Here is an 18,298-nt window from a genome sequence, read left to right as displayed (position 1 = left end):
AACAATTGGACATGAAAGGTTTCGAAAGTGAATCTACCATTATACAATGACCAATCAAGAGCACACTTGTGTTCTCAATCTAGATAGAATTCGCCTTTAGAGTGGAGAATATTCAGGAACGTTTCATCCGGTAAACCGCCAACAAAAATGGTCCAGGATGGTTCACATTTTAAAGGCAATCCAAACCTGAGCGAAGAAGTGCATTGCAAATGTCGTTCACCGATCTGATCCTCTAGCCTTGCATTTTGTTTGGCTGCCGCTCTCTACGATTTAAAATCTAGCATGGCATGATTGACAGGTTCATGCTGCAGATGAGCAGGTGTAAGGCATTGACTCAAACCATTTTGATGCCTTACTGTAGCTTAATTCTACTAATATATATCATAAACGCACATTTTGACTGTCTAATGCAAGGCAAAGACCTCTCATAAGCAACCTACGGCAGATATCTGACTCTTCTATGACGCACTGCGCCCATAGTGATGGGAACAGTTCATATACGAGCACATAGCACACTTACAATACTTCCCTACTCAAAAACATACGAATCACAGCCAAATATAGATAACTTTAAGCAAGAGTTTCTCGAGTTAGAAGCCGTTTTAAGCTGCCAAAATAGCGTCAAACAGTTGCTCTGGACTAGCACTTACTTACCGATACCTTTGCTCAACTTTTTTGAGACCGTCAAAAACTGACCAAAATCCATGAGGGGTACCCCATGGTTTTCATTGAAAATCAAACAATCGCGTTTTTCACCTTCAAAGCGAAGACTTTTATTATGGCATGTAGTAATTCAAAACTCTTCTCTCAATCCAATGCAACTCCTGAAATCTCATTTGTGCGACCTACATATGTAAAATCTTGACTTTTTCACCAAAAACTGCATTTCATATTTTTCAACTTTGCTCAATAAGTTTATTTAAAACATTTTATATAATTAATACCATTATATTCGCCTTGAAAAGTAATCCTAGAATGCATTAGGAAGTATAGCACGATCAGCACAATTTTATAGTTAAATTTGGCAAAACAGATTAATCGAGTCGAATTTAATCAAATTCTTTTTTTTTTTTTTTTTAGGGCAAATGAATGCTTTATTTAAAGTCCTTTAAACGTCACCTAAATAAAGGGAGAGGGGAAAAAGACTGGATATATGGGATACAACTTAGAGAACTTGATCTAAGGTTTCTTGGGATTGTAGGGTGGAAAGGCATTTTTGGAGGTAGGAGAGAAGGATAGAAGGTAAGAAAGGAGTGTGTTGAAAAAGATGCTGATAGTGATAGTACCAAATGGTGTGTAGCATACAGGCAAATACTTGGGGAACAGATAAGTCGGGAAAAAGAGGATGCTGTTGTCGAGACGGGTAGTGTTCTAAGAGTAGGAATTTTCTAAAGTTAGAGTAACTGTTTTGATTAATGGGCGGTGGCATGTATGTACGGAGAGCAGTGGTCCAAAAGGAGCGTTTAATGGGACAGGCGAAGAGAAAGTGTTCTGTTGTCTCCATGGATGATCTACAGATGGTACAAGTGGCATCATAAGGGACTTTTAAGCGGCGTTGAAGGGTTTCACCAGTAGCGATTTTGTGATGGAGAACACGGTACCAGGTGTTCCGTGCATTCAAGGGAATGCGAAGGGACCAAAACGTTTTCCATCGATTGGGAGTCAGGATCGGTACTGGAGCTGGTAAAGGAGTGGAGGAGGGAAGGGATTTGAAGCCCTTGGTGGATGGATCAGCCATTCGGAATTGGTGTGACTCTAGGTCGAATTGGCATGAGATTATGGAGGTAAGAAAGGAATGAAGGCTGTCAATGGTTGGGGGGTTGGTAATGTCCAGTTGTGAGGCAGTTAAGAGATGTCTGGGGTAGCGAGGTATCATGGTTTGGAGGGTAAATGTGTTTAACAGTAAGGAATGGGCTCGGATCATGGTAATGGCTCGAGAGGTAGATGTTGGGTGAGGGAGGTTGCGAAAAGATTGTTTGAGATCAAGGGTGAGATTATTGGAGTTGTAATCGAAAATGTCAGAACCGTAGAGGTGGAGACGAATTGTGGGGTGGTCTTTGAGGATGGTGGATGGAGGTGAGAATGTAGGTGTTAGAGGATGGGAAGGGGGGAGAGTGTGTTGAAGAAGGGATAGGAAGGGGAGGCGTAGGATGGTGGGGATATCGACGAAGCACAAGTGGAAATTCCGTTGGATAGAGTCGACAGCACGAATGATGTTGAAGACGGGGCCAGAATTAGGAAGACCAGATGGACGACATGGAGGAAAAAGGAGAGACCAGTGATAGGAAGGAAATCGAGTGGAGCCAAGAGAAAAGGAGAGTGTGGACCGAAGAACCGGGAGGGAAGGCATCAAGGAAGGTGATGGGTGATTTGGATGAAGGAGAGGTTGGATCCAACGCCACTGAAGAGCATTAGATTGTTTGGCAGGGTTGAGAAGTTTGAGACCGCCCTGAGTACGAGGTAGGGTGAGTGTATCAAAAGAGAAACGGACTATCTTGGCGTTGCGGTTCACAAAGGAGGAGATGATGGATTGTAGTAATCCAAATTCTGTCGGGGTGAAAGTGACGAGACGTAGGACGTGCCATAGTTTGGAGAGGATCAAAGAGTTCAGAACAGTGACACGACCACGCATTGTCAGATTTCGAGTAAAATGTAATTGACAGGAGGTGCGGATGGTGGAGATAAGAGTGGCGACAAATGAGGATCGTTGTTGAGGATTGGAAAAAAGTCCGTAACCAAGGTAGATCAAAGGTGTAGAAGATGAGTTGTCATGCCATGACGAGATGCCTTTGGAAGCCAGAAACTGAGTCCAATGCGGTTGATTGCGTCCTGAGAGAGACAGTGCCTGGGTTTTGTTGTAGTTGAGCAGGGCGTTTGAGGCAGCCATATATCTTTGCAGGAGTTCCTCGAGGGCAGGGAATTCAGACGGGTCATTCAGGGTGACTAAGGTGTCGTCGGCATAAGCAAGGATCTTGACTGGAGGAGGGGTAGATCCAGATAGAGGGTCTGGGGGGAAAGAGAAACCTTGGATACGAGTATTGTTGTTGACCGCTCGTAGAAAAGGGTCAAAGGCGATATTGAAGAGTAGAGGACTTAGTGGGTCACCTTGTCTAAGGCCTCGTAGTTGTGGCAAAGGAGAGGATAGGAAACCGTTAACATTCGGTTGAATCATGGTGCTCGAGAACAGATTCAAAATAGTGGTAATGAGTGTCCGGGGGATGTTAAAGGCCTGCATCAGGGCATCAAGGTATGAGAAGTGGATGCGGTCATACGCTTTTTCTTGGTCAAGAAGAAGCGCAATAGAGGGCATCTTGGACTTGGTGGCGATTGTTTGCATACATTGAACCTGGAGGCCCTGTTCGGCAATGAAACGTTTGGGCATGAAGCCCATCTGTTGGATGCTGATCTTGTCGGAAAAGTGAACCATCAAGCGAGCGTTGAGGAGACGGGAATTTAATCAAATTCTGGCCAATCTTGGATGAAAAAAAAAATGTCGGAGATTCAATCAAATATGGCTGTATAGATGCCTGCCTGATGAAGACACACGGTGTTTTCAGAGCTATTAGGAAGGGAAATGCGATTTCAAAGTACCATAACTTAGCCTGGCTACTTAATTCTTTTTTTGCTGCATAAATCTATCTTTTGAAGATTTAATTGCTGCATATTACAAGTCAAATGCGAAGCCTGACGCGAATTGCGGAAATAGTCTGAAAATCACAATTGAATCATGCCTCGCGACCTTGAAAATAGCATTTCTCGTACAAACGGCTTATTAAGAGAAAGCTCCAAAGCTTGATGTACACATTGAGCTTACAAAATATGTGCTAGCAACTTGAAGATGTGTATCTATCTTACAGTACATGGTGAGGACGCTACATGAACCATGTAGCATTAACACAAAAGGCCAATATGTAAATAAAGAAGGTAATTGAGTTATATTCTTATGAAATGACTATATAGTTTCTGTTAAAATAAATAGTAATTGAGGAATAGCATGATTAATGATGAAATGATATGAAGTTAGAGCTTGTAGGTAAAGTTCTTGTCTTGCTTATCTGTTAAATCCAAATAAACGTCAGTTGCATTCTCTGGTGGATTAGCAAGTCTACGCTTGTTTTCTCTCGTCATCATAATATACAAAGCACCTAACAAAATAATAACGAGCGCATTGCCCAGACAGAAGCCAGCAATGCCTACATTGATATTCAGGTTAATGGCATTTCTCTTTCTTTTGTTGGTGTTGATCACTTGCCTCCCCAATAAGTAGGTGCCTGTTTTTGAACCATAATAAGAGGGCCAACAAAGTTGCCAAGGTTCTGGCCTACAATAACAATTGCATTATAGAAGACCTTCTTGGTGTAGCCAGATACATTGTTGGTGACGAGAGTTAGAGCAAGAGCGCCAGTGCCTGTCGTAGCCCAGCTAATATAAAGACCAACCAACTTGGGTGTACCAGGAATGACGGCCAGCAAAATGCAACCCAGCAAAGATACAGAAGCTGTGATAACGGCCATCAATGTGTTTCTTTTAATCCTATGAGCTATGATAACGGACCCCATGCCGAAAGTGGCGGCTGCAATACCATTAGGTATTTGGAGGAGGATCGATGTACGAGGCTGTGTATACTTTAGTATCAATTTTCATGGCATTTTGATGCCCATAACTTACAGAGAAACCAAGACCTCGAACGAGCAGTGTGCTGAAGGTCATTATGCCGCCATTTTGAAGATAATTGAAAAAAAATACAAAGAAGAAGATCCATAAGCGAACTTCCTTAATGGCTTCCCAGATTTGTTCTTTCTTGATTTCTTTGTTTCGCACTGCGCGATTGTCATTTGATCTCTGTTCGACAATTTCCTTCTCTTTCTCGGTCAATCTGAGAAGCTTGTGGTGAGGATCGTCAACCAAACAGAAGAAGGTCAAGACACCAATAGCGACAGTAATGACGCCATAGATAATGTAGCTCCTATTTGCAACAGAAAACAACTAGTTAGTGCATGATGCAGTAGCATTGGAAGGGAGTTACCTACCATCGCCAGGCTCGAAGACCTTTGACACCATCTAATTGAGAGAAGCCCGAAGAAATAGACACACCTATGACAGTGCCTAGGCCTGTACCGACATGGATAAAGCCCCAGCATCTTGATTGTTCGGATTTACGATACAAAGTGTTCAGTACGATATAAAGACAGGGAAAGGTGACACCTTCCAGAAAGCCCAACAAGAATCTCAGGGCAAGCAATTGACCAAAGTTGTGGCAAGCAGCCGTAGCTCCCATCACACATCCCCAAAGCATCAGCACAGCGCCCAGATATCGGCCAACTGGAAGTCTTTGAATCAGATAATTGTTCGGTACCTGGATAAGTTTTCAAAAAAAAATACAGTGTGTATCAATAATTTTGTTTTTGAAATATGCAAAATACAATTGGTATACAGTATATGCGCAATTGCATGATATTTACCTGGCAAACCAAGTAACCTAGATAAAAGATGGAGCCTACCCAGCTGTATTGAGAGCCATTTATGCCAGTATCCTGCATGATACCCAGTATTGCAGCCACTGTCAATGAAGATTTGTCGCAAAACTATGCAAGATCTATAAGTATTCAAATTGTCTATGGGGGTAACCTTCTTTGCTACTTGAATCCAAACAATGAGGAAAACCAATGGCAAGACTGTCCAATTCAGCTTGCGAAGAAATGCAGCTTCTTCAGGAGATTTCACCAATGCTGGCTCATTCTTATCGCTTCTTTCTGTAAAGTCATCGTCTGCTTGAGAAACTTTGTCGGTGACATACTCTGCGTGTTGTATCTCTTCTTTTTCATTCATAATGTTGGGATTGAGAGACTACTTTCAGAAGAAGAAGGAAAGAAAATCTGAATGATTTATATATGTTCATTTTGATTTGATTTCTACCCACACTGCGGGTTTCTGAGCACGAAGCCAGGATACCAAGCAGCACCAAGTTGTGTCAAATTCACATCAATTGAAGTCGCCTGTGAAATTTGATTACTTCTTATTATATTTCTTATATGGGGTGTGAGATTTGTTCAAACACTGTCGTGAGTAATCTGCTGTTTTCATTAAACAGCATGCATTGTTTCCTATACAAATAACTTATCGGGACAAACAAGGAATTCCATACCAGAGATTTTTCTCATACACTATTGCATCAAACGCAGGCAAGAATTCTATAGAGATATAGCTATTTTCGCGGCAAATTGCGCAATTGATGTAGGTTTGCCTTTTGACATGTACTAACCATACAATATGTCTTGTTACACGGAAGCAAATGAGGTAATCTTTGTACAAGTAAAGAGTTTTACAGCATACTTCATAAGTTAACTTGACATGTACGCATGGCATGAATCTCATAGAATACTGCGCTGAAGACGATTGACCTCGAACAATGAACAAGATGCTCAAATACAATAGAAACTATTTGATAAGCTGATGCGAAACTCGTAATACTTGGTCTGTGTCTGATTAACGGAACAAGGCTTCGGTGAATATTGACCTTATAAAGTTACTTTGTACTTTTATCATCAACTTGCGTACTAATCAAAAGCTTTACATGAAAAATTCACGCTACATAACTTTATAAATTGATCACAAATTTCATCGGCTTATCCATATGGCTATCAAAGCCTATAAACTAATGCTTCAATACGTGAGTAAGTTTAAATGCATTGTCATTAGTAATTGATTTTAAGCATCATCTCCAGAAAGGAACTCTAGTAAGAATTATGCACAAATACAAAAAGAATATAAACAATAGGTAAGGCTGTTCTTTAATCAGTGGTCTCTGCATAGCTTTTTGCTTTGTCGCTACCCAGGGTTGACCAAACTTTGTGATCAGTACCTGTTGTGAAAGCATACCAAATTCCAGTAACAACGGAGAGAGCAATCGATCAAATTCGGCCTAAACTCAAGTTACTTGCGAAGCTCTAATTCATGCTCTTTTGCTCTATCTTTCATTTAAAGCTCTTTCAAAGACTCACTTGATGGCGCCAGCTATAGACGACTTTTACTGTAAACTGAATAATGCTTTGTTTTGAGGGCGCCTTTTCGGAAATCATCGATCTTGATCAACATTATCGTGATTCATTCGAAAAGAAATGCGATACAGCACTATTAAAGTAATTAGTAAAAAAGAGTAAGTATCTGTTCTCAAATAACAAGAGAAATTATGATTTAGCTTAATGATAGAAATGTACGTTGTAGAGTTACTTTGATGTTGAGCGTTATACTTGATTTAGGTTAAGGTTGCTGCAGTAACATATCATCTTGGTTGGGCAAAATCCTTATCACTGGGTGTTGCTGGCCGCGGCAGGATGGTATCTCTCTGCTGAAGCCACTACCAGTACTGTCAATTATATTGTTTTTTAAAGCAATCGCAGCTTAGGTTTGCCTGTAGATATGATAGCTTGTATCAGCTTTAAGAAATAGGTATGCACTCACCAAACAACGTACGAGTTTAATCCATCCGTCATTATATACTGTAAAGCATTTACAAATTAGACAAACAAATCATATCCTTTCAAAAAGTTAAAGAATTGAGTACCGTACAAGGTGAATAAACTACCGGCGAAGCCGGCATTGAGGAGGGGGGGTTTGGAAGAGGTACTAAGCCCATCCACCAAGAACATAACGCATCTAATTCATCATTTGGTAACATTGACCGATGAGGCGGTTTTACCGCAGCGAAGTGAAAGTGAAAAACCATGACAACTAAGCATCTAACCCAACATTTAATGATATTGGCCTATAATAAGAGGGGTTTGCCGTAGCGAAGCGAATGTGCAAAACCATAATATTCAAGCAGCAAATTCGGGTTTTCATATACACTGTCAATAAGCTTACCAACAACATAAGGCATCAAAGTTTGCATGAATCAGCTTTACCAGAATCGATATGCCTCCTATTCGAATTAAAAATTGCTTAAGTTACAGAACTGCCTTTCCAGTAAATTACAGCTACCAAAGATGTGATTTATGCCGTGTAAATACATTCTATAAAGCAATACATAACCAAGTTTGACAGCTTTCAAGCCTTCATGTCTTGACATGTAGAACTTTCTGAGACACCGGAATGACGCCAAACAATTGTATTCGAGTAATAGTAACTTCCTGACACCTTTGCTCAACTTTTTGGGCCAAAAAAAAAAATGGCCAAAAAAGGACCAAAAATCATGGGCAGTACCTCATGGTTTTCATCGAAAATCATGGCTTTTTCCGCTAAAGATCACAAAATAGCAGAAAAAGGTGGAATTTCCAGTAATGGAGGTTCCACGCTGGATTCTAGCCATAATCCAGGCAACAACGTTTTTACCTATGCATCACTTTTTCAAGTTATCAAGAGTCAGAAGCGAACAACCTTCAACATTGCTCCAGCTATCGACAACAACGCCTCCACAACTGGCAGACCTTTGGACTACAACTCAACGTTCGTAGAAGCTAAAGATGACTACTCTCTCGTCATTGATTGTTCTCAATTTGCTGGGATGGTATTCAGAGAGAAGCCCTTGCTCATTTGTCTTCGAGATCACTATTCCAAAGGATTGGGAATTAGAACACGTATGGTTGGCAAGAACCATAAGGTCATTGAAATCAATTTTCCAAGCCAGGAAGATTGCGAGAAGGCTCTGAACAAGGAACTCGTCTTACAAGGGAAGATAATCAAGGTGAACAATGCTTTGGACAAAAATCCCAACATCCTCAGAGTAGGTGTCTCTGAGCTTCCTTACAAAACTGAAGAAGTTTTGAAGCCTTTGATGGTGGAGACCTTCCAAAAATATGGGGACATTCTCAATCTTGATCTTAGCTATACCAAGGATGGTAATTGGTTTACTGGTGGCGGTTTTGTCACTCTAAATAGGGACAAATTAAAGAATTATGCAGCTGGACTTACCCCTCAGATCCAGTTTGGTAATTTCAAGGAGAAGCTACATTTGGTTTGGAGTAACATGAACCCAATTTGTCAAGACTGTCACACTGATGATCATATCAAAATTGATTGTCCTCGGACAAAGAGGAAAGCATGTTTCCGATGCGGAAGCTTGGAACATCTCATCGCCGGGTGCCCATTAGCTTCATGGAATAGAGTGAAGAAAACTAATGATCACAACAAACAAGGTCAACATCGCCAGCAAGAGAATGTTGCCCAACCTAAACCTATAGGTAGAAAGGTTGACCTTTTAGATCTAATGAATGTGGACCCTCCTAAGTACCTCAACCACAAGAAGGGGAAAAGGAAGGCTACATCCCTTTCGTCGAAATCCCCAAGCGATGATGAGGCACTTTCCAAGGGGGAAGTATCTTCAGCAGACGAGCCAGAGTCTGGTTCCGACGCTGAAAACGTCCAAGGACATTCAACCAACTTGAACGACAGCAAGGATATGCAAATGGAAGAGGTTTTTGATAACAGGGATCAAGAGGAGATGAATAAATCTCAAGTTGGTGCATCTCAGAAAGATGGCTCTCATGATGGTGAATCTCAGGATGGTGAATCTCAGGATGGTGAATCTCAGGTTGCTGAATCCAAGGGTTGGAAATCTCAGGCCGGTAGCCTTTCACAAGAGAATGCTCCCAATGGACATCTCGAGGAGGAGGACAATAATTCCTTTGGTGATGAGGAGTATGTCAAGTCTACTAGCGAGGAAGATAGCGATGGGGAATCTCCTAAGGTTGTTCAGAACAATGTAAGTAGATATAACTTACGACACTCTGGGCACAAGAAGAGTGTAGATGAACCTACTGAGGAACATCCCAAGCGATCTATTGATGAACTGGCTTCTACCCCTCCAGTAGAGGGCAGCGAAGGTCCTGGTAAAAAGCAGATTAAACAGCAAGAGACTAATGCCAGAGATGAAATGGTCTTGGATGGATCATCAACTACCATCCAATAACCCCAATAGCCTCTGATTGCAAAGTGTTTACCAGACTACTTAACTCACGATTCATAGAGGTAGCAAGTGACCTTATAGGCCCCCACCAAAGTGGTTTTTTGAGAGGTAGATACATTGGAGACCATGGGATGTCATTGAAAGTGATTGTAGACAATGCACGTGAAGCAAGATGGAACAATTCTGAAAAATTTGTCGAATATGCTGGGATTATGCTGGACAACGCCAAAGCGTACGATAAGGTACATCCCCAGTATATATCCAAGGTCCTAGTGAAGTTTGGTTTTCCAAAACAGTTTGTCCAATGCATCTGCAAGTTATTCTTCGACAACTCAATTTAAGTGAATGTCAATGGCTTTTTAACAGATCTTATCGAGCAAAGACGCGGCATCAGACAAGGAGACAGTATATCACCAATGCTGTTCAACTTGGCTATTGAACCATTTCTGCTATCTGTGACCAAAAGTACAACTACCTCGGGGTATAGTCTCCAACACGTCAAGCCTATAAGCAAGAGAACAAATAGTTGAGTGGCTCCTCCTCCATTGAAAGTATTCGCATATGCGGATGATGTCCTGACATTCGTCAAGTCTCGGACTGAACTTCTTGATCTGGAAGAAAGATTGAGAACTTACAACAAGGCCTCGAACTCCAAGATCAACTACGACAAGTCCGTGGCCTTCCCTCTTCATGGTGGAAGAATGACAAGCCCAACTGATGGCCTAATTCAAGATCATGCAACAAACAATCTCAAAATCAATTGGTATGATTCTACGTCTACAGGAATTATAAAATACCTAGATTATCCAATTTGGTTCTGCAATCAACAAAGAGACGTATACATTGCTAAACTGCTGGGTGATATTACTACTGCTGTTGAAAGGTTTGCAGCACGGCAAGTCTCACTGTACGGCCAAGCGAATATTGCCAACACTATGATATTGTCCAAACTATGGCATGTCATTCGGATCGTTTCCCTGCCCAAAGACACAGTCAAGAAGATAACCTCAATCATTTATCAGTTTGTAATGTCTGGCCTGCATCCACCTCTAAAGGGCAATTCTCTCTTCCTACCAAGGTAAGGCGGTTTAGGACTGATTGATATAATGGCTCAACAAAAGGTTCTGCAATTCAGATATCTGAACGCTTTGCTAACAGAAAACAGCAACAACATACCTGGTCTCACTTATAGGTTACTAGTGGATTATTTGAAGATGTCTCACGACTCACCATCGCACATAATCCCTATACTGTTCAAAACGGCTAGATACAAAAACCAGTTAAGAGGCTTTCACCCTTATTACATGATGTTCGAGGCAATAGATACTTGTATGAAGCACTCTCCACTCTCACTCGCTTGGTCTGTCAAACCAAATGTCATGACACTCTTGTCATTGCCAGTGCTGGAAATTCTTGATTTTGACAATGAGGAAGTAGCTATGGGATATACAAGCAGAGACTCGATCAGGGAGAGCAAAGTTCACGACTTCTTCCCCATCGATCAGGAAACAAGTACTCTGCAGCTAAAGTCAAGAAGTGAATGCAAGCGATCAAACATCAGGAACCAGATAGAAAGAGGTCTTCTTTGTGGGAACATCAAATTGAAATCCTTTGCGGATACAAGAAACATGGAGGCTCATCTAGATCTACAGCCTTTCGTTGCTATGCTTAATTACCAAGATCGCCCCAATGCTTCGAATGACGAACAAAGACTTGAGATCAATTATGCTGGACATAGACAACCTTGATGTTGGACGAAAGTTCAATCATACCATCAGCAAAGTCCAGTGGAAACACTTCTATCATCAAAACATGCACCACTCTGTGAGAAATGTCTGGTATAGAATGATCCATAAGCAATGCCCAAGTAAATCAGCTCTTTTCGTTCGACGACTGAGGAACGCCGAAGATGATGTACCCTCTGCAATGATACTGAAGATGCCAAACATCTCATGGTTAGCTGCCCCCACAAAAACGACATTTGGTCCGACATCTTTGAACAATTCCTGGGATACCCCAAAGCTGCTAATCCACAGCAAGTATACCAATCCATAGTCAATTTGAACCTGAAGCAATACTTCATCTACAACTTAGATATCAAGATTACAATCTTCGACCTGTTTGCTGCCACCATTCGTATGATATGGAGATTCCACCTCCTACTAACATTCGAAGGAGTGCCTTTTGATACCAACAATGTCACCAACACGATCTGTGCTGAAGTGATGAGATTGTAAGATCTCAAGCATTAATATTAGTAGTAGTTTCAATAGATTTATATATGGCAAGTCACTTTGTTATATGCACTTGTCCATCATTTGATGTTCTTATTATATTCGTATATTTACTAATAAATAAGCAACATCCATACAAAAAAAAAAAAAAAAATTCATCGAAAATCAAACGATCGCGTTTTTGACCCTGATGATGAAGAGTTTTACTATAGCATGTATTAACTCAAAATGCTTCTAACAATCCAATGCAATCCCTGAAATCATCTTTGTGGGACCTTGATATGTAAAATCTCGACTTTTTGGCCAAAAACCTCTTTTCATATTTTCATGAATTGCTCAATAAGTTTATTCAAAACATCTATATTACTTGGTACCGTTGGATGCGCCTTGAAAAGCACTCCAAGAAAGCTCAACGAAGTATTTTTTTTTGTACGGTAGTCGAGCTTCAGGTTTTATTTAAAGTCCTTTAAATGTCATACTGAATGATAGAAAAGACTGTTGGTGGACCCAATGTCTGCAATGAAGGGGAATAAGATATTTTTGAACTAAGTTGGGAAAGAAATCTACTACTAATAAGGTGCGACACCTAGAGCCAATACAGTCTTGCGGAAATCGTCAAAATATAGATAATGGATAGAGTACAAAACACCAAACGAGGACATCAGTACTACGTCAAAAAATTAAAACAACTTGCGTTCACCAGGATTTGAACCGGGATCCTCCCGTTGGCATACGGGAGTTTTACCACTTCGCCCTACCACCAGGGACAACTTAAAGAAGTATGGGATGATTATCACTTTTTATATAGTCGAATATTTAAAAACAGTTCAATCAAGTCGAAAATTTTCGAAATTTGGCCAATCCCAATTAAACTATGAGTCTGAGCTGGAATTAGTTTTGGCTGGTGGGGCCGGCTGGCAAACTCAATGCCCTTCTAATCATGAAGGCAATACTAGATCCTTTTGAAGCCAATGAAAAATAGGTGGCAAAGTACATAGTACTATCTTTAGAGATACTTTTTTTTTGAAGTCTGGCGTCTAATAACACCCATCCACCGAAATACTTGTAAGATCAACTTCTTTCCTTTTTGAGGTTTGAAAGTGTGTAGGGACAATAAATTTATTACGTTATAATGATTTAAAAATACAGTGCAACGAGGAACTCTATACGGTCGTCGGTATTCAGCACAGATTACACATTCAGTTACATTAGATCAAAGTTCTATAGCTTCTAAAGAAAGTATTTCCCACGCCTCCAATTCCGAAAGCAGGACCGATACGTCCAATTCTAGCGAGCGTACTCTTTACGTATTCCTTCTTGATCAATTGACCTCTCATGGCGAGGGAAGCGCCAGGTCTATTGTACAGATCGAGTGCATACAAGTGTACAGGTGTGCTTGCCAATTGAACTGCTGCAGGGCATACAAGCTGTGCGACCACATTGGCAGATTTCTCGCTCGATACAATAGAGTTATTTTGAAGAGCGTTGGCAATGTAAGCTGGAGCAGTAAAACTAGCTGCAATCGTAAGAGAATCTCTAGCTGCGAATAGCAGATAACTCAATTTTGGGAGCGCTTTGCTGGCAGACACACCAAACATACTGGCAAACACCTTGTCCTTGTACACACAGAGGAAGATGTTCACAATAGAGGTGGCAGCAAACTTGTAGAGGGGTGTCTTAGATGCATCTACAGAGTATTGTTCGCAGGTTGTGTCTACAATGTTGGCGGTAGCGTATGTTGAGAAGTAGAGACCAAGCACAATGCCAAATTGTCGGGATGTTGTGAAGTGAAATGGATGTGATGCGAATGATTTGAGGCCAAATTTCAAACCGTCTACCAGCTTACGCTTGCCATTCAGGTTTTCAATGATAGATCTGTACATTTCAAGCCGTAAGTATGGCAGGATCAAGATAAATGACACCGGGCATCGCTCGCTTACCTGTCGACCACAGCGATAAAGGGGGAAACCATGGCAGCCGATGAAACAGCTGCAATAAGATCGACACCATATAGTTTCAATAAGCGCTCTTTTGTGTATAACAGTGGCGTTTGCTGTTTGTTCTGTGATGATTTGAGTTCTGTAGACATGTTTAATTGATATATCAGAGGGAAAAAAAAAGAGTGTGAGAAAGTAATGAAAAAAGGGACGAGATGATGTTAGACAAGAGATTTCGCTCTTTATGAGTGAAGTGCATTTTAATACCCGTTGGACCTGTTATTGAAATTGATAAGCGATGACTCTGGATTACTCGTATATAAGACTTTGACCGTGATGAAACGTTTCTCCTCTTTGATGGTCCTTATTTAGTTCTTCAAAGAGATGCGAGATGCTCTAAAGCCTAATAATTGAATCTCATACTGTGTGTCAAAACCAAATATTCTCAAGTGCTAATAAGTAATTCATTCTGATATTTGCTCTTTGTAATGCTATTTGTAGGCTGCTTCGATTAAAGTTTTTCATTTAATCATTCTCACAAAGAGAATGGCGAAGATCGGATAGCCAAACAAAGCAAACTAGGTGAGACAAAGTTGCACAAACCCAGGTACAATTGTCTGTTTGACTTCATCTCCCAAAAGAACTTAACATACTTGGCCCTTATCCCGCTTTTCTATATGAAAATGAACATTAGGATGCCTGTAGATTGCTTTCTGTATTCAAGCATTTTAAATTTCGATAGATAGTTGTTGTAATGTCAAATTAACTTTGGCCATGTTCAACGCAGACTCTCATGAATGCAAAACTTATCATCAAGGTAGGCATTTCTGGTAATTCTGGTCTATAAAATACATCTCGAATCTCTGTTTTGGTAAAATGGCTATGATATGGTAATTTAGGTCATAGCCCTGTACGTTAATCTTATCCATGTACACTCAATATGGTCGATGTTCTGGCAACAACAAAGCCAGTCTGATTGGCCAGTGATAGCATTTCAGGTACACTTTGATAGAGCAGCACCTACACGTGAGGCTATGAATACATTGCCATTCGATTTATCCTCGGTATCAATACATTTACCATCAAAATAAAGCATTTGATGGTACTGACCGTATGTTGGACATCAGGCTAGTTTAGCATGTATGTGGTCGCTGGTCATCAGTTTCTTTACATAGATCCAAAAATGTAACTATCAGCTAGTGTGGCTCGGCCGAAATGTAACAAAGAGCATTTATTTATATGCCTTTTCATTAAAGTTCTTTTTTCTTTTTATTAGCCCTTCCTCTTTTTTTTTCCTGTTTTCTTTTGGTTTTATTGAGGAGGCCATCATGTTTTCAGGTATGAAAAGAATGCACTTCTTTCTCTTTGGACTGGTATTTACTTACAAACCGGAAAAGGATACCAGAACAAAAAGAAAAAGAAAGAGTTGGCTAATGCTGTTGAGAAACTATCAAAACCAGACTGGAAATCCAGTGAGAAATTCGACTCTGTTGCCAAATCGAGAGAGATTCATCAGCAACCACTGCCTCAACCACAAGAGTCAGATGTGTCCAACTTGATGGTTCATCAGCGACGAAAAAGCCTCATCATAAACAGTGCAAAGCCAAACCCAAACGCTGAAAGAATCAGGAAATCAACAAGCGTTTATGATGGTAATCTTTTTTTAAATTTTGTAGAACCTTACTGCACGTGGTGATAACCTTTCTTCAAATGTTGTGTGTGTGTGTATATATATACATATATATGCATAGGCTTAGAAGGTGCTGATATGAATAAAAGACCTTTGAATATAGATAAAGCGTTACCAGCAAATCCTGACAGCAAGTTGCAACTGGATGAATTTGATACGACACAGCTAGAAGAAAACATTGTTCGATTGGCCAAAGAAGCAGGCGTAGAATTTGATGCGACTCAACTATCCCAAGAGAACGAAATTGACCATATCCGTAGTATATTGGATCAAACCAGCAAAGACATTGCAGAAACCTACACTCAGAAGATAAACAAGGAGTCCGACACAGGTGCATTGATGACCAAGGGTCGTAAAAGTCTTGAAGAGAACAATGCTTGGATCAAAGATACATGCGGTCAGATCACTGAAAAACTGCAGCAGCTGAAAAATGAGGTACAATCTAAACGAATGCTGGAAACCAACCGACCGCAATTGAGGGAGAATCTAAAGATGATTATCGGCGACATTGCACAATCAGCGGACGAAGTCTGGATACCCCAATTCAACGAACTATGTCAAAGCATAAAGAGCGATAGTCAACAACTGCATAACGACATTCACTATCTGTGCAAGCTGTTCAACGATACGTCATGGGAGAAGGAATTGAGAAAGAGGACGGAAAAGTGCTTTGACATTGGAGATGAAGCAGCATTTCATAGAATGAAGATGGATTATACAGCATTGTTCAATCAATTATTTCCAACCTATTCATGCTCTGATGAATTTATTGTTGCCTGTAGTCACCTTGCCAAATCGTACGTGTTTCCGCCTCCTTCACCCAAGCATCTGATCACCACAGCCAACAACAGTGAAAACTCCAGTGTCATTAGTGTACCAGAAGACATATCCAAGCGATCATCGCCATCCAACGCCACAACTGCTAATACAATCTATACGCTTAAAAGCAAAATCCTCCCGCCGTTGCACTTTAGCAATAAGAAAAGAGCAGACATGTTTCTCTCCAACCTGAATCAAGCCAAAGCCTACTTTCAAACAGACGCATTGCATCTATACAAAAGCTACGACGAGCATCGACTGATCAAAAACAACGAAGCGTGTCCCTGTCTTCTTTGTGAAGAGGCGATGAGACATCAACACGGCACAACACAATGCAATTTCTGCAGCGTACATCAGAATCATAATATCAAGACTGAGCAAGATCAAGAAAACTGCAATTGCGGAAATTGTATTCATTTTTCACACTACATTCAGGGGCTTCGATTCCTCACAGACGAATTTGCGGACAGTACCAAATACACAGCGAGCAGATCAAGTTCATTCCAAGAGAAACAGCATCCCACGAAAGAAAAGAAATCGCTCAACAAACTGATTGGTGGTTTATTATTTGACAACAACAATAAAAAGAAATAAACTGTCCATGTTTTAATGACCAAATCGCTGCTCTACTTTTGAGAATCTATACAAGCTTTTGGAAAACACATGATAGTTCAAATGATGGTAATTTGAACAATTTGCAATTTCAGTCAAACGTATATGCCAAGGAGGATAGCCATCCAATGAAACATAGTTATGTGGAAGGCCATCGTACAGTATCATCAAGTCAGGATCAGACACAGAGTCCACTAAAATATTTAATTAATACATAATTAACAGCATTTTTTCGAGCATTCGCTTACTGTGCATGTAGTGATCCACTAATGGGATATCGATTGTATCAGGATGGTCCTTTGCCATTTCTTGCACCACTTGTCCCATGTGCTGTTTGCCATTTTCAACGGATAGAATGGAGAATTTAAGAGCTGCAGGTCGTAAAAGAGTCAATATCGTGGATGACACACATTGGCAGCCCAAAGACATCGTACCTGGTCTGATTTTCTCTCCTTTGTTGTATTTGATCATGTAATCATGTAAGATGGTAGACTGTTGTTTGTACAAATCAACTGACACTGATTTCATGATGCCAGATGCATCGTACACAGACACCTCCTTGATACCAAAATCCCAAGCCCAGCATGTTGACATGGATATATCATACATGAGCTTTTCCCATTCCTTACATGACCTTGTGCTGGCTAATTCCCTTGACACATTGATAGTGAGGTGCTCTGGTATCTTTGTTAATTGTGTTTTATCAAACTGTATACGTTGATGGATATCATGTTGGTTTTGATGAGTGTTTCTGAATAGGTTTTCTAGATATGAGTATAATGATTTGAACGCAATGAATGATATGTATATGAAATGTAATGTATATAGGATGGCTGTTAGGAAAGCATGTGAAAGTGTGTTAGAGTTGCTACTTTTGACTTCATCCGCCCTGCTTCTTTTTGAAATCTCTGCTGATGTCTCTATTGTGGTGAAGTTGGATATGTATTTCGTCGTATTCAGCTGTAATATTGGCTGGCCAGCGGTTTCTGTCAATACGGTTGACATTCCTGATTGTTTGTAACTCTATGCAGAGAGAGAGAGAAAACAAAACAAAAAAAAAAAAAGAGAGACCCACAAGAAACAGTTGCAGCTATTTATATCA

At 40.5% G+C, this 18,298-nt stretch overlaps 8 protein-coding genes across 8 annotated transcripts; 4 read left to right on the top strand and 4 right to left on the bottom strand.

Annotated features, from left to right (window-relative positions):
• Window positions 1-1,165: 1,165 nt before the first annotated feature.
• Window positions 1,166-3,427, bottom strand: ATC70_010440 (uncharacterized protein; the record flags this gene model as incomplete). The annotated part of the gene is made up of 1 exon (XM_064829654.1): window positions 1,166-3,427. One exon carries the CDS (start codon window positions 3,425-3,427, stop codon window positions 1,166-1,168), a length of 2,262 nt encoding a protein of 753 aa, XP_064682156.1.
• A 593-nt stretch (window positions 3,428-4,020) lies between these two features.
• Window positions 4,021-5,829, bottom strand: ATC70_010439 (uncharacterized protein; the record flags this gene model as incomplete). The annotated part of the gene is made up of 6 exons (XM_064829653.1): window positions 4,021-4,193; window positions 4,253-4,616; window positions 4,669-4,966; window positions 5,031-5,356; window positions 5,463-5,585; window positions 5,641-5,829. The coding sequence occupies 6 exons, from the start codon at window positions 5,827-5,829 to the stop codon at window positions 4,021-4,023; spliced, it is 1,473 nt and encodes a 490-aa protein (XP_064682155.1).
• A 2,395-nt stretch (window positions 5,830-8,224) lies between these two features.
• ATC70_010438 (uncharacterized protein) lies at window positions 8,225-9,907 on the top strand (the record flags this gene model as incomplete). Its single annotated transcript, XM_064829652.1, has 1 exon — window positions 8,225-9,907. The coding sequence occupies one exon, from the start codon at window positions 8,225-8,227 to the stop codon at window positions 9,905-9,907; it is 1,683 nt and encodes a 560-aa protein (XP_064682154.1).
• A 1,103-nt stretch (window positions 9,908-11,010) lies between these two features.
• On the top strand, window positions 11,011-11,652 carry ATC70_010437 (uncharacterized protein; the record flags this gene model as incomplete). The annotated part of the gene is made up of 1 exon (XM_064829651.1): window positions 11,011-11,652. One exon carries the CDS (start codon window positions 11,011-11,013, stop codon window positions 11,650-11,652), a length of 642 nt encoding a protein of 213 aa, XP_064682153.1.
• A 204-nt stretch (window positions 11,653-11,856) lies between these two features.
• On the top strand, window positions 11,857-12,141 carry ATC70_010436 (uncharacterized protein; the record flags this gene model as incomplete). The annotated part of the gene is made up of 1 exon (XM_064829650.1): window positions 11,857-12,141. One exon carries the CDS (start codon window positions 11,857-11,859, stop codon window positions 12,139-12,141), a length of 285 nt encoding a protein of 94 aa, XP_064682152.1.
• Window positions 12,142-13,346: 1,205 nt separating this feature from the next.
• ATC70_010435 (uncharacterized protein) lies at window positions 13,347-14,227 on the bottom strand (the record flags this gene model as incomplete). Its single annotated transcript, XM_064829649.1, has 2 exons — window positions 13,347-14,013; window positions 14,079-14,227. The coding sequence occupies 2 exons, from the start codon at window positions 14,225-14,227 to the stop codon at window positions 13,347-13,349; spliced, it is 816 nt and encodes a 271-aa protein (XP_064682151.1).
• A 1,176-nt stretch (window positions 14,228-15,403) lies between these two features.
• Window positions 15,404-17,178, top strand: ATC70_010434 (uncharacterized protein; the record flags this gene model as incomplete). The annotated part of the gene is made up of 3 exons (XM_064829648.1): window positions 15,404-15,413; window positions 15,473-15,727; window positions 15,827-17,178. 3 exons carry the CDS (start codon window positions 15,404-15,406, stop codon window positions 17,176-17,178), a joined length of 1,617 nt encoding a protein of 538 aa, XP_064682150.1.
• Window positions 17,179-17,190: 12 nt separating this feature from the next.
• Window positions 17,191-17,790, bottom strand: ATC70_010433 (uncharacterized protein; the record flags this gene model as incomplete). Its single annotated transcript, XM_064829647.1, has 3 exons — window positions 17,191-17,390; window positions 17,445-17,567; window positions 17,631-17,790. 3 exons carry the CDS (start codon window positions 17,788-17,790, stop codon window positions 17,191-17,193), a joined length of 483 nt encoding a protein of 160 aa, XP_064682149.1.
• Window positions 17,791-18,298: the final 508 nt, after the last annotated feature.

This window comes from Mucor velutinosus (genome assembly GCF_035048745.1).
Source record: "Mucor velutinosus strain NIH1002 chromosome Unknown tig00001564, whole genome shotgun sequence".
Taxonomy (NCBI): Eukaryota; Fungi; Mucoromycota; class Mucoromycetes; order Mucorales; family Mucoraceae; genus Mucor; species Mucor velutinosus.
The sequence above is the reverse complement of the archived record's forward strand: the minus strand, read 5'-3'. Positions and strand labels throughout refer to the sequence as shown.